Source organism: Diaphorina citri, unplaced genomic scaffold, assembly GCF_000475195.1.
Source record: "Diaphorina citri unplaced genomic scaffold, Diaci psyllid genome assembly version 1.1 scaffold1058, whole genome shotgun sequence".
Taxonomy (NCBI): domain Eukaryota; kingdom Metazoa; phylum Arthropoda; class Insecta; order Hemiptera; family Psyllidae; genus Diaphorina; species Diaphorina citri.
The window spans coordinates 178,348-194,028 of record NW_007378487.1 but is presented as its reverse complement, the minus strand read 5'-3'; the positions used below and the strand labels follow the sequence as shown (position 1 = coordinate 194,028).

At 39.4% G+C, this 15,681-nt stretch overlaps 1 protein-coding gene across 1 annotated transcript in view; it reads right to left on the bottom strand.

The window, feature by feature from the left end:
* Window positions 1–15,681, bottom strand: part of LOC103513985 (matrix metalloproteinase-2-like) — a 57,032-nt gene that overhangs the window by 12,898 nt on the left and 28,453 nt on the right. The window contains exons 2-3 of the mRNA XM_008478849.3: window positions 11,727–11,831; window positions 11,070–11,233 (exon numbers count right to left, since the gene is read on the bottom strand). Coding sequence (XP_008477071.2) covers window positions 11,070–11,233; window positions 11,727–11,831 — 269 coding nt within the window. The remainder of the gene's footprint in view (window positions 1–11,069; window positions 11,234–11,726; window positions 11,832–15,681) is intronic.

The following is a 15,681-nucleotide window of genomic DNA, read 5'->3' as shown; positions in this document are numbered from 1 at the left end:
GAAATGGATTGCAACTGCATTAATTTTAGATCTGGGCTCTCTTGGGGGCACGGTTGGTCCAGTGGTAATGCGCTTGCTTGCCATGCAGAAGGTCCCGGGTTCGAATCCCACCATCGACAAAAAATTGTACTCGTTTTTCGATTGCAAATATTTCAACGGGTTACTTTCTGGTGTTCTTGTGTTGACCCAGCACCTAAATGGGAAGTATTGTGTCTCTTCTCGCCCATCTGATGAGAGACATACTACGGGATGGGCATGCTACGACACAGGCCACAAGCGTCTAATGTAGCAGTTGTTTCATTGCTACGAAATAAAAACGACGGTGGAACACTCATCTTAAAAAAAAAAAAAAAAAATCTAGGTACCTACACAGAACAGTACCGTATTGTTCGAGCCGCATTTTCATTGCGGAAGTTTCTTGTGTTATTCACAATTAATTACGGAGAACTCCGCTTTCAATTTTCACCCCTAAATTTTTTAGGTGTTTGGGCAATTGTCCCAAAAGATGGGTTAAGCTATTACGAATCTACGTGCCCGGGGCGTATACGGGCTTTATCCTAAACGGATAAGATTCGTTCTTGGAACGGTTGGCTTTCTCCTATCCTGTTCCTTATGTCTTCGATTTCGGGACGATAAGACCCTAGCAGTTACAGTTCCCTCTATCAAACTAAAGAAAAAAAAAGAAGAAGAAAAAAAAGCATTTGAAGATCTAGAAATCATTTGATTATGATTTTCACTCAGTCGACACTGTTTAAAGATATAAAACACCCAGTCAAATCATAATCATCACCATGATTATCATTATGATGATTATTAGGGCCATGTGTTCACAATATGCGGGTCCCGACGCATTTCCTTTTGGAAGATAAAATGCTGGTTCTCTCTAATATAATCAGAATCACAAATCCACCCTCAAACCTAAAACCTTAATCTAAACCTATGGTTCACACTTCACACCCATATATTCCTGGTAAATGATCTAAACAGAACTGAAATAGGGGGCGACTTTATGTAAACAACGCTAGAGAATCTAACAGAGATATGATTACAACCAGAACCCAGAATTAAAGATACAGACATAGAGTTTAGATAAAACAATCGAATATATTATGCCTGCCTTTCAGATTGTCTGTCAGACCTAGGTCTGACCGAATATAATATTAATATAATTAATATATAATATTAATATAATTAATATATAATATTAATATAATTAATATATAATATTAATATAATTAATATATAATATTAATAAAATTAATATATAATATTAACAAGATTAGACATCTGGGTTTAATTCCCGCCCGGCCAGCCGGTTCGGATTTTATCCCAAACAGATCAGGTTCGTTCTCGGAATGACTGGCTTTCTCTATGCTGTCTCTCTTCGATTTCGGGACGATAAGACCTTAGCAGTTAGAGTTCCCTCTGTCAAACCTCTTAAGGGGAAAAAAAGCTTGTGAAGAGTAACAATCTATTAACCATTCGGGGGACTCCCTAACTATAGATTTCTTCTTTCTATGCATGTATATTTTCTATTACACTCATTCCTATACCCAACATTTAGATTACACCCCAGGGAGGACTTCCACTAAGAGTTGACATTTCCACTAAAGGTCTTCAGACCAGGGAGCGTCTGGTTGACATTTAGAGTCAAAATGTAAAGAGTAAACGAAATGCAGAGTGTAGAGCGGAATGAAATTTTATGCGGGGGGAGAAGAGGGTGTGAGAGCATTTAGTGTCGTACACTCTTGGACAAAAAATCTGGGACATAGACTTTGGATTTTCTTTTTTTTTTTTTTTATCCTGAGCAAAATATCCGTCACTCTAATAATACATAGTAGGTAATACGTATTAGGAAATTTTGAAATACATATATTAACAAATATTTCCCTTGGAAAAAAACCCCCAATTAGAAAACCAAAGACGGTTTCTTGAGGACAACATCAATGAGCTTTTGGTGGGTACCGAAAAACGAAGAGAAATATTTTTTAATGTTCAGAAAAGACTGACAGAGCAAAGAAATAGACACTATGGAAATACAGTCCCGAATTTTTCTCACTCGAGTGTATATATCTCATATGTATACGAGTATTAGCCTACTGCTGGAGTAAAGGGACTTTTCAGTCCTATGCGAGCAGGTATAAATAAGCACTATTATACATATTTCAGGCTTTTCCCAGAATGAAATTCCATGACTTTTCCAGAAAGTTTCCATGACTTTTAAAGAAAATTGGTGGGGCGGAGGTACCTACTTAAAAAACAGTAATATTACCCCTTCCCTTAAATAAAATATGCAATTTTCAGAACGTCATATCTAAGGGGGAATGCGCCGCAGGCCGTTTTTCGGAAATATGGCCTTGATGTTTAATTTGAATATTTTTAATTTTTGACCAGGTGGCAAATTCCATGGCTTTTCCAGGTTTTCTTTAAATTTTCACGATTTTCCATGACTTTTTGGCCGATTTTCAGATTCCATGACTTTTCCAGGTTTTCCAGTTTTTCCAGGTCGCGTATAAACCCTGTATTTGGAAACAGGGGACAGTACGAGTAAATGCTGGAACGTTAAAGGAGTTTTAGTTGAAGGAAAGGAAGCGAGTTTCAAGTTTTCCCTAGAATGCCCAGATGATTCAAACTTTTGCGCTAGCCCTAGCTTGGAGGGTACCTTCTTCATTTTAGCGCCAGGTAGCGGGTTCATTTTCCGCCCGGGGCGGAATCGGCGGAATTTATCTGGCTTGACATGGGACAGTATGGGATATGTTTAGCACCCAAAGAACATTTTCCTTTCTTAATTTCTCATCCTCTGTATTTTTCCTCTACTCTTCCTCCTCCTTCCCTTTTTACTTTCCTTATCCTATAGGAATGAAAGTAATGTAATCGGGTCAAAATTTCGATGGTCAGTTTTTAGTGCCAAAACACGTTTCTAGGTCCCTAGAGCCTAAATCCAAAGTTTCAGCCATTGGTCCGTGTGTGTGTCTGTCTGTAAACAAAATATCTCGAGAATGGTAAGAGCTAGAGACTTGAAATTTGGTATGTAGATGTCAAATGTGACAAGGATGCAACTCAAAACGTTTGGTTGAGATAGGTGCTGCTGTTGGCGGTATTTTGACCGCTTTTTGGCGGTTTTTGACCGTTTTTCGGCAATTTTCAGCTATACCGACTAAACGGTAAGAGATATTGTAAAAGTTTGGCTATAAGAACAAGAACACCCAAAATATGCATCATTCAATAGGATCAGGAAAGTCGTGTGATGTTCACACCAGCTTGTTACTTTCCTTATCCAATTTCCTAAAAATCTCCAATTCCTTCCTAACATCTTTCTCCCCATCCCCTTCGTCTTACACAATCTTCTTTTTCTCATTTGTTCTTGTTCTTCTTCTTTTTTTTATTCTTGTTCTTGTTCTTCTTCTTCTTTTTTGTTGTTCTTCTTCTTTTTTGTTCTTGCTCTTCTTCTTTTTCTTTTTTGTTCTTCTTCTTCTGCGCCTCTTGCTTACTCTTGTACAGCCACTTTGTCTACATACTTGTGATTTCAAGAGAGAGATATCGAAGCCTCATGTAGGTGTAAGAGGGACGGAGAAGGAGAGAGAGAGAGAGAGAGAGAGAGAGAGAGAGAGAGAGAGAGAGAGAAGTATGGGGAAGGTCGTATAAACCCTGTATTTGGAAACAGGGGACAGTACGAGTAAATGCTGGAACGAGTAAATGCTGGAGGAGTTTTAGTTGAAGGAAAGGAAGCGAGTTTCAAGTTTTCCCTAGAATGCCCAGATGATTCAAACTTTTGCGCTAGCCCTAGCTTGGAGGGTACCTTCTTCATTTTAGCGCCAGGTAGCGGGTTCATTTTCCGCCCGGGGCGGAATTTATCTGGCTTGACATGGGATAGTATGGGATATGTTAAGCACCCAAAGAACATTTTCCTTTCTTAATTTCTCCTCCTCTGTATTTTTCCTCTACTCTTCCTCCTCCTTCCCTTTTTACTTTCCTTATCCTATTTCCTTAAAAAATCTCCATTTACTCCCTCCTAACATCTTTCTCCCCATCCCCTTCGTCTTACACAATCTTCTTTTTCTTTTTTGTTCTTGTTCTTCTTCTTTCTTGTTCTTTTTTGTTCTTCTTCTTCTGTTCTTCTGCGCCTCCTGCTTACTCTTGTACAGCCACTTTGTCTACATACTTGTGATTTCAAGAGAGAGATATCGAAGCTTCATGTAGGTGTAAGAGGGACGGAGAAGGAGAGAGAGAGAAGGGGAGAGGGAGAGAGAGAGAGAGAGAGAGAGAGAGAGAGAGAGAGAGAGAGAGAGAGAGAGAGAGAGAGAGAGAGCGAAGAGATTTTATTTTGTCTTTTGTTAAATTTTATCAAGTGCTTCCCTTCATATAACTCCCTTAAGTCATGTGCATGTGGGAACAGAGGTAACTTCTTTACGTCATGTGGGGGAAAATAGGTAGATATTATTGGGTTCTTTGATTATTTCCTCTCATTAAGATTGTTGGAATGCTACATATTAGTGTCGAGCTTCCTGATATAGAGTTCAATATTAGAGTTCCGGAACCCAGCCACTCGATTGGGCTTTCGGCACCCTAGTTTTTTCTCAGTGTAGCACGAGGAGTAAGATGAGAGAAAATTGGAGAAAGATTTCTGAGATGTAAAATTACTTGGCACTCCATTTCTACACCACATAGGTTTTCATAGCATCGTGTTTTGTTCTGTGTAAAATCCGAACTGTTGACTGAGTTCACAATGCTTCCCACAGAGCGCAGCAGCAGTTTCATTATTAAGGAATCAACCCTTGACAGCACTCTGGGGATTTTTTTCAAGTGAAAAATTAATTTTTTTCCACCTCTTATTTCTGTTTTACAAGGTATTTAAGCTTTCGATTTGGTTACTCGCTAACCAACACTTCACCCATCCTGAGTGGGGTCTGGAAATGCCACCAAGTCCACGATTGCCCAGATGTTCACCATCCCATTGCCCAGATGTTCACCATCCCAATACCAACCACGCTCAACATGGTTTAACCTAAGTGAAAGTTCTATCGCCGCTGGTTAGGCGGGGTGCTAACCAACACTTCACCCGTCCTGAGTGGGGCCTGGAAATGCCACCAAGTCCGCGATTGCCCAGATGTTCACCATCCCAATACCAACCACGCTCAACATGGTTTAACCTAAGTGAAAGTTCTATCGCCGCTGGTTAGGCGGGGGTGGGGAATAATAATGGCACGCATTAGGAACCAAGGGTTAAAATATACTCACCTTTCGATCTTTGTTTAGACTCACTTCATTTGATAGTTGAAGCTTTGCTCGATAGAGCGCGGCACTATGTCCATAATTTCAAAAAGAAACGGTTAAGAAGAGCACGTGGTTACTCTCCCTTCCCGCCTTCCGCCCTCATCTCTCTCTCTCTGTCTTGTTGTACGCCGAGCAAGGCCAATAAATGGATGGGTGACTTAAAAAGTAAAAAGGAATAAAGAGAGAACGGGCTCTAGTCTTGATTTTAAATCAATACATGAAAGTAAAATCAAAAAAATCAATTCAATAATATTAATAAACTGAATATTAAACAAATTAGGTAGGTACCTACATAGGTACTGATTTTCTTTAACCACGATCGAATAAACTACGGGCTAAAACATTCCCGAAGGGACGGGCCCAGCTTGTTTTTTTTTCTTTTTCTTTTCAACATGATTCTTTTTTACCTTTCTCTGATTTTGGATTAGAATGGCATCCACACGATAAAAAAAGGTAGATTTTTCCAGACTCTTTTTTTTTTTATCCTGAGCAAAATACCCTTCACTCTAATAATGCATAGTAGGTAATACGTATTAGGAAATTTTGAAATACATATATTAACAAATATTTCCCTTGGAAAAAAAAACCCAATTAGAAACCCAAAGACGGTTTCTTGAAGACAACATCAATGAGCTTTTGGTGGGTACCGAAAAACGAAGAGAAATATTTTTTAATGTTCAGAAAAGACTGACAGAGTAAAGAAATAGACACTATGGAAATACAGTCCCGAAGTTTTCTCACTCGAGTGTATATACATATTTCAGGGTTTATATAATGCTTTTCCCAGAATGAAATTCCATGACTTTTCCAGAAAGTTTCCATGACTTTTAATGAAAATTAGGGGGCGGAGGTACTTAAAAAACAGTAATATTACCCCATACCCCTTCACTTAAATAAAATATGCAATATTCAGAACGTCATATCTATAAGGGGGAATGCGCCGCAGGCCGTTTTTCGGAAATATGGCCTTGATATTTAATTTGAATATTTTTAATTTTTGACCAGGTGGCAAATTCCATGGCTTTTCCAGGTTTTCTTTAAATTTTCACGATTTTCCATGACTCTCATTTAAATAAAGGACTGATGAAACTCACGACAAGTGAGAACGGGCCTTCAGTTGAGTGTTTTCGTAAGCTGAGCTTTTTTCCGCATCTTTTAGCACCGGTTCCATGTGTTCCATTCATGTACCTACCTTACGAGGTAGAATTCCTGTACTATATATAACAGGGGTTTCCAACTTCCATGTGTATGCGGGCCACATGCCACATTCGGAGGTACTTCGCGGGCCACATATGTACATAGGGGAGCATTGTAGGAACCCCCCCCCCAACTTTTCAGAAATGGAGTCCGATCGAATTTTGAGCGCCGCAGGCGAAACTTCTTTAAAAAGTGTTCTCCTAATTGTAGCTCAACACTAAAGGGGTTCAGTTTCCACATGACTCAATGATAACTGCACTGGTTTTGCACGCGGTAGAGCCGATTTTTGAGCGCCGCGGGCGAAACTTTTTAAAAAGTATTCTCCTAATTGTAGCTCAACACTAAAGGGGTTCAGTTTCCACATGACTCAATGATAACTGCACTGGTTTTGCACGCGGTAGAGCCGAGTTCAATGCCCATTTTTGCCCAAGTAGCAAACCTTTTTTTACTTTCTTTTACATTTATGTAGGTAAGTTTGTAAAAAATCCCAAAAAGCTTCGCGGGCCAAAATGGTCTGGCGGGCCGCTAGTTAGAAACCCCTGATATATAATGACAACGACTTAGGTACCTGTAAATTTTTCACAGCTTCAGTGACCTGTTCCTTAGTTCTCAAATTGGCTATCTCGGAATTTGACGAGGCTTCCAGGTAGCCGAAGTTGGCGAGGTACGATTGCTGAAATCAGACAAATGAAAAATGAGATGTTAAAACAAATTTCAACGATCTCGATCAAGGTGGATGTTAGCCAGCCTACTAAAGCTTAGTTGGTGCCTGGTAAGCGCTAGGTCGCGAGTTCGATTCCCGCCCGGGGCGGATTTTATCCTGAAGGGATAAGGTTCGTTCTCGGAACGGCTGTCTTTCTTCTCTCTTCGAATTCGGGACGATAAGACCTTAGCAGTTACAGCGCCCTCTCTCAAATCTCTTTTATTTTAAAAAGCCTTATACATATGTAGGTAACATTTATTTGAGTATGTATTTCAGTTGATGTTGATCGACATCTGCACATTGTCCACCTCAAGTTTGTAGGGGCACCAATTGGTGTTGTTATGTAACGTGCTGATATTAACATGGTAAATAATGTGTAGGATGTGTAGAGTTTAGATGCCACGATAGCACGACAGTCAAACATAAATATATGCAAGTAGAATTCTAGATCTGATCTCACAGTTTTCATTGTCACCACTAACCAGTATTGTCTTCATTCATTGAATTAAACTTTTTATAAACTAGGAAAGACAATGTTTAGATGCCACGATAGCCCGACAGTCAAACATAAATATATGCATGTAGAATCGTAGATCTGATCTCACAGTTTTCATTGTCACCACTAACCAGTATTGTCTTCATTCATTGAATTAAACTTTTTATAAACTAGGAAAGACAGTGGGAACAGTGAAAGAAAAACATACATAATAGTGTGGAGTTATTAAAGTTTAAACAACAAAGGAAACATACATGGGTTCTATATCTAATATTCTAATGTTAAGAAAGATATGGTGCCAATTTGTAGGAGCTGGGAGCACATTATCAGTATACCATTGACAGCTGACTCTCTATTATGACAGATCTATAGGTGTCTTTTATCTGTTAGCATATATCTTCTCTACTACTAACTATTGTTTTTTGCCTCATAAAAGTCACCCAGTACACTTTTCGGGTCCACTAAGCATTCTCTTTTTTATGGGACTTTTGACGAGGAATGGACTGGTGTCCCTTTCATTTCTAAATATTTGACTTACAATTAAGGAGTTGAGGATTAATTTCCTATGGGGCACTTTTTGGTTGAACCCCCTGTATAGGTAAAGTAGAGCCAGAGTTACAGATCGTTTAATTATAAGTCCCAATAGGTACTTGCAAGGCATATTAAGGCTATCTTGAGCTGCATAGGAAAAGGAGAGGAAGGGCCATCTGTTTTTTGTCCAAACTTCTCAGTAGGTACACTGGTACAGGGTGCGAGAAAAGCTTCAGAACACACAAACAAGGCATACATTCTTTTGGATATTCCTGTAAAACAGCGCGAATCACTCTTTCATTTCTATTGAAGAGGTTTGAGGGAGCTGTAACAAAGGAGGTCTTATCGTCCCGAAATCGAAGAGAGAAGGAGGACAGGATAGGAGAAAGCCAACCGTTCCGAGAACGAACATTATCTGTTTGGGATAAAATCAGCCCCGGGCGGGGATCGAACCCGCGGCCTAACGCTTACAAGATAGACGCTCTACCTTACAAGCTAACTAGACTGGCAAGTACTTCTTTACTTTCCTTATTTTTTTCTTATTCTTAGGCACTCAAGTCTTACACTCGTATTTATGAACAAGAATGATCGTTCTTAGATCAGTCTCAAGTCAAAATTGACCAATCAAATGCTTTGAGACTATGCTGGATCGAACCCGCGGCCTAACGCTTACAAGGTAGACGCACTACCTCACAAGCTAACTAGACTGGCAAGTACTTTTTTACTTTCCTTATTTTTTTCTTATTCTTAGGCACTCAAGTCTAAGACCCAATGAAAGAAGGGTTATCATTTCCGGTATAGCACCAGCAAGCTAGCATTAACATAAACAGAATGGTTTAACATTGTAAGTATTCATAAATATGGGTGTAAGACCCAATGAAAGAAGGGTTATCATTTCCGGTATAGCACCAGCAAGCTAGCATTAACATAAACAGAATGGTTTAACATTGTAAGTTCATAAAATAATACAATAGATTGCGTGCTGGGGTGCTAAGGTCTTAACCTAAGAATATATCAGTATATCCCCGGAGCATTGTTCTGTTCTATAACATGTCTCCATATACAATAGCATTATAGGGTACTTGAAGCACGTCCAGATGCATCATAGCATGACCCTCCAAAAATACCGAGAGCCCATTGCGACACGTGTTGAAAAATAGGCACTCAAAATTATTAACACCCATATAAATCTTACACCAGTGGCTTGGGGACGTTAATCAGGGAGTAGACCAGCTTAGTCTGGCTGAGGAACTTAAACAGGGAGGATACCAGACTGAATTTCCCTTGCTAAAGATATAGCAAAGGTTGAGTGCGAAGGGCATCCACTCGTAAAATTTGTCAAGTGCTTCCCTTCATATAACTCCCTTAAGTCATGTGCATGTGGGAACAGAGGTATAGTTCTACAGATAGGTAACTTCTTTACGTCATGTGGGGGAAAATAGGTAGATATTATTGGGTTCTCTGATTATTTCCCCCTCATTAAGATTGTTGGAATGCTATATATTAGTGTCGAGCTTCCTGATATAGAGTTCAAAATTAGAGTTTCGGAACCCAGTCACTCGATTGGGCTTCCGGCACCCTAGTTTTTTCTCAGTGTAGCACGAGGAGTAAGATGAGAGAAAATCGGAGAAAGATTTCTGAGATGTAAAATTACTTGGCACTGCATTTCTACACCACATAGGTTTTCATAGCATCGTGTTTTGTTCTGTGTAAAATCCGAACTGTTGACTGAGTTCACAATGTTTCCCACAGAGCGCAGCAGCAGTTTCATTATTAAGGAATCAACCCTTGACAGCACTCTGGGGAATTTTTTCAAGTGAAAAATTAATTTTTTTCCACCTCTTATTTCTGTTTTACAAGGTATTTAAGCTTTCGATTTGGTTACTCGCTAACCAACACTTCACCCATCCTGAGTGGGGTCTGGAAATGCCACCAAGTCCACGATTGCCCAGATGTTCACCATCCCATTGCCCAGATGTTCACCATCCCAATACCAACCACGCTCAACATGGTTTAACCTAAGTGAAAGTTCTATCGCCGCTGGTTAGGCGGGGGTGGGGAATAATAATGGCACGCATTAGGAACCAAGGGTTAAAATATACTCACCTTTCGATCTTTGTTTAGACTCACTTCATTTGATAGTTGAAGCTTTGCTCGATAGAGCGCGGCACTATGTCCATAATTTCAAAAAGAAACGGTTAAGAAGAGCACGTGGTTACTCTCCCTTCCCGCCTTCCGCCCTCATCTCTCTCTCTCTGTCTTGTTGTACGCCGAGCAAGGCCAATAAATGGATGGGTGACTTAAATATTAAAAAGTAAAAAGGAATAAAGAGAGAACGGGCTCTAGTCTTGATTTTAAATCAATACATGAAAGTAAAATCAAAAAAATCAATTCAATAATATTAATAAACTGAATATTAAACAAATTAGGTAGGTACCTACATAGGTACTGATTTTCTTTAACCACAATCGAATAAACTACGGGCTAAAAAATTTCCGAAGGGACGGGCCCAGCTTGTTTTCTTTTCAACATGATTCTTTTTTACCTTTTTCTCTGATCTTGGATTAGAATGCCATCCACACGATAAAAAAAGGTAGATTTTTCCAGAGTAAATTGTCCAGATTTTTTTCCCCTTCAAGGAAGGTTGCCCAATGTGATTCTGATCGAATAAACTACGGGCTAAAACATTCCCGAAGGGACGGGCCCAGCTTGTTTTTTTTTCTTTTTCTTTTCAACATGATTCTTTTTTACCTTTCTCTGATTTTGGATTAGAATGGCATCCACACGATAAAAAAAGGTAGATTTTTCCAGAGTAAATTGTCCAGATTTTTTTCCCCTTCAAGGAAGGTTGCCCAATGTGATTCTTACCTCCAAGTGAGGTCCGTATGGTCCCACTTCCTCCCGTCCAAAGTGAACCGCTTAGTTCTTCTTCTGTCCAGGGGGGGCGTGTCAGGCAGACCACATCTTGGTTTCTTCATGAGCGCTAGTGTAGCATCATCCACTATTCCGGTCACTGGGATGTTGCCAAACCTCTGAAATAAAATCAAGGAACAGGAAGAAATGAAATAAAGGTATAAATAATAAAACAAGCTGGGTCCGTCCCTCCGGGAATTTTTTAGCCTTTAGTTTATTCGATGGTGATTAAAGAAAATCAGTACCTATGTACCTACCTAATTTGTTTAATATTCAGTTTATTATTATTCTTGATTTGATTTTTCGATTTTACTTTCATGTAATGATTTAAAATCAAGACTAGAGCCCGTTCTCCCTTTATTCCCAATATAAGGTTCAAGTCACCCATCCATTTATTGGCCTTGCTCGGCGTAGCTTAACACACGTCCGGTCTTAAAATAACGACTGAAGTGTTATCTAAAACTTTCTCGCTTTAAGTTCATAGGTCGTCGCGACAAATTTCAAGATCAGACCTCATTTGTGTGAGAAAATGTGAAAAAAATCGCGGGCCAAAATGGTCTGGCGGGCCGCTAGTTAGAAACCCCTGATATATAATGACAACGACTTAGGTACCTGTAAATTTTTCACAGCTTCAGTGACCTGTTCCTTAGTTCTCAAATTGGCTATCTCGGAATTTGACGAGGCTTCCAGGTAGCCGAAGTTGGCGAGGTACGATTGCTGAAATCAGACAAATGAAAAATGAGATGTTAAAACAAATTTCAACGATCTCGATCAAGGTGGATGTTAGCCAGCCTACTAAAGCTTAGTTGGTGCCTGGTAAGCGCTAGGTCGCGAGTTCGATTCCCGCCCGGGGCGGATTTTATCCTGAAGGGATAAGGTTCGTTCTCGGAACGGCTGTCTTTCTTCTCTCTTCGAATTCGGGACGATAAGACCTTAGCAGTTACAGCGCCCTCTCTCAAATCTCTTTTATTTTAAAAAGCCTTATACATATGTAGGTAACATTTATTTGAGTATGTATTTCAGTTGATGTTGATCGACATCTGCACATTGTCCACCTCAAGTTTGTAGGGGCACCAATTGGTGTTGTTATGTAACGTGCTGATATTAACATGGTAAATAATGTGTAGGATGTGTAGAGTTTAGATGCCACGATAGCACGACAGTCAAACATAAATATATGCAAGTAGAATTCTAGATCTGATCTCACAGTTTTCATTGTCACCACTAACCAGTATTGTCTTCATTCATTGAATTAAACTTTTTATAAACTAGGAAAGACAGTGGGAACAGTGAAAGAAAAACATACATAATATTGTGGAGTTATTAAAGTTTAAACAACAAATGAAACATACATGGGTTCTATATCTAATGTTAAGAAAGATCTGGTGCCAATTTGTAGGAGCTGGGAGCACATTATCGGTATACCATTGACAGCTGACTCTCTATTATGACAGATCTATAGGTGTCTTTTATCTGTTAGCATATATCTTCTCTACTACTAACTATTTATATGATTTCAAGGCTGACCGTGTTCCCAGTCACTCGCAGCGTGTAGCGGCTCAAAGGCGTTAAATACATCATCAGTTTCCATTGGATCAATATTGTGAATTATAAAAGCTCTCTCAATTTTGGAGCTCACCTTTTTATTTTTGTTTCACATTTTTTTTTTCTCTAAACTTTTAGCTTTAGAATGAAGTTGATTTTCCTCAAAAATCCAATTTATTCATTTGTAGAGTAGCATTAAATAATGCCGAATTGTACAACCCCCTCTTCTGATTCTGAGCTGCACTCAAAGACTCAACTAAATTCCAAGTCTTACTACAAGAGGAAGCAGATTGATTGGAAAAATCCTACTCGTCAATTCTAATAGGGAACCTAAACCTACTGCATATCATAAGCTTAAAGGTAAGTTATTTACTTCTTTCCAACAATCCAACTTCCAATAGGTGGCACAGATAGGTAGGTGTAATTAATAATTATGGGAATCTTAAATCATAATAATTATATGTATGGTAAATATAATTATGTAAATAACCAAAGGTTCGTCCAGACTATGGTCGATCGATATCGACAGGATGGGAATCTTAATAATTATGTATGGTAAATATAATTATGTAAATAATCAAAGGTTCGTCCAGACTATGCTCGATCGATATCGACAGGAAACTCAGTTGGCTTCGATAAAAGGATTTTGGTCATTGATAAAAGGTTTCAACGCCGTTTTTATTTCATAGCAGTGAAACAGATGCTACTTGCCACATTAGACTAGCGTGATTGTCTGTGTCGTTGCATGCAAATCTCGTAGTATGTCCCTCGTTAAATGAGCGAGAAGAAACACAATATACTTCCCATTTAGGTGCTGGGTCAGCTCCTATTTAGGGGGCGCCCGGCGCCCCAACCCCTCGAGATCAGTTTTTCTCCTTTACTGTAAGCTAGTCTACGAAAATTTGGAGCATCCCCCGGTACATCACTGTTTGGACCCCCCCCCCTCTCGACAAAATTCTGGATGAGGCCCTGGTTGGAATATTTGCAATCGAAATACGAGTGCGAATTTCAGGCGATGTTGATGGAAATTCGAATCGAATTGATACTGTGGACGCAACTTAAGATGTTTAAATAGAAACGTCCATCAAGTATAGAAATAGATAAAAACATAGTGCACATAAATAGTATGTACATAATACCTACTATGTTACTAAGTTACTATGTATTTATATAAAAACAATAATTGATATGTTGATTAATTTCTAATATGCACTCAGTTGTCTGGCAATCTACAACAATCTACACCGAGGTAGCGTGTTAGGATGGTTGGGTGTATTGCCAATACTTATAGGCGCCTCTGAAAGACTGAACCATATTCTCAGGGCGGAGTTCTGAAAATTGTAAATTGTAATCCGTGTAAATTGATTATTAATACACTTTACGCTCACACATATCGACCTATTCCGTCGACTGAAACCGTTCACTACCTGGACAACACAGGTAGATTCACCTCTTCGTTCGACTATGTGAGGACACAGCACACGTCGACCGATCTCAATCGACCAGGTTAGTCTAAATGCTGAGAGCGTTGTCGATTGATTTCGCCTGAGATCGATTTAAAACAGCCAAGATCAAAGTATTTGGGTGGAAAGACTGGAAATACGAAAAAACAAATTAAGGATGTCGAGATTGTCGAGTTAAAACTTTAGAAATTAATTTTCTCACCCAATAAGAGTAGACTTGAGGGAGTTCATAATATGCAAGACGATTTTTGCCTCATAAAAGTCTCCAGTACACTTTTCGGGTCCACTAAGCATTCTCTTTTATGGGACTTTTGACGAGGAATCGACTGGTGTCCCTTTCTTTATAAATATTTGACTTACAATTAGGTAAGGTAAGGAGTTGAGGATTAATTTCCTATGGAGCACTTTTAGGTTGAACACCCTGTATAGGTAAAGTAAAGCTAGCTAGAGTTACAGACCGTATATTTATAAGTCCCAATAGGTACTTGTAAGGCATATTAAGGCTATCTTGAGCTGCATACGAAGAGGAGAGGAAGGGCCATCTGTTTTTTGTCCAAACTTCTCAGTACAGGGTGCGAGAAAAGCTTCGGAACATACAAACAATTTAAGGCATACATTCTTTTGGATATTCCTGTAAAACAGCGCGAATCACTCTTTCATTTCTATTGAAGAGGTTTGATAGAGTTGTAACAACGGAGGTCTTATCGTCCCGAAATCGAAGAGAGAAGGAGGACAGGATAGGAGAAAGCCAGCCGTTCCGAGAACGAACCTTATCTGTTTGGGATAAAATCAGCCCCGGGCGGGGATCGAACCCGCGGCCTAGCGCTTACAAGGTAGACGCACTACCTTACAAGTCAACTAGGCTGGCAAGTACTTCTTTACTTTCCTTGTTGTCTTAGGCACTCAAGTCTAAGACCCAATGAAAGAAGGGTTTTCCGGTATAGCACCAGCAAGCTAGCATTAACATAAACAGAATGGTTTAACATGCAAGCTAGCATTAACATGAACAGAATGGTTTAACATTGTAAGTTCATAAATACAATAGATTGCGTGCTGGGGTGCTGAGGTCTTAACCTAAGAATATATCAGTATATCCCCGGAGCATTGTTCTGTTCTATAACATGTCTCCATACAATAGCATTATAGGATTATAGGGTACTTGAAGCACGTCTAGATGCATCATAGCATGACCCTCCAAAAACACTGAGAGCCCATTGTGACACGTGTTGAAAAATAGGCACTCAAAATTATTAACACCCATATAAATCTTACACCAGTGGCTTGGGGACGTTAATCAGGGAGTAGACCAGCTTAGTCTGGCTGAGGAACTTAAACAGGGAGGATACCAGACTGAATTTCCCTTGCTAAAGATATAGCAAGGGTTGAGTGCGAAGGGCATCCACTCGTAAAATTTGTAGCCAAAACCAAATGTCAGCCCAAAGCAATCAACCTAGTTAGGGCTGATTGAGAGGCTGACGAAAATAGACCAGACTGAATTTCCCTTGCTAAAGATATAGTAAATATATAAAGATAAAGATATAGCAAGGGTTGAGTGCGAA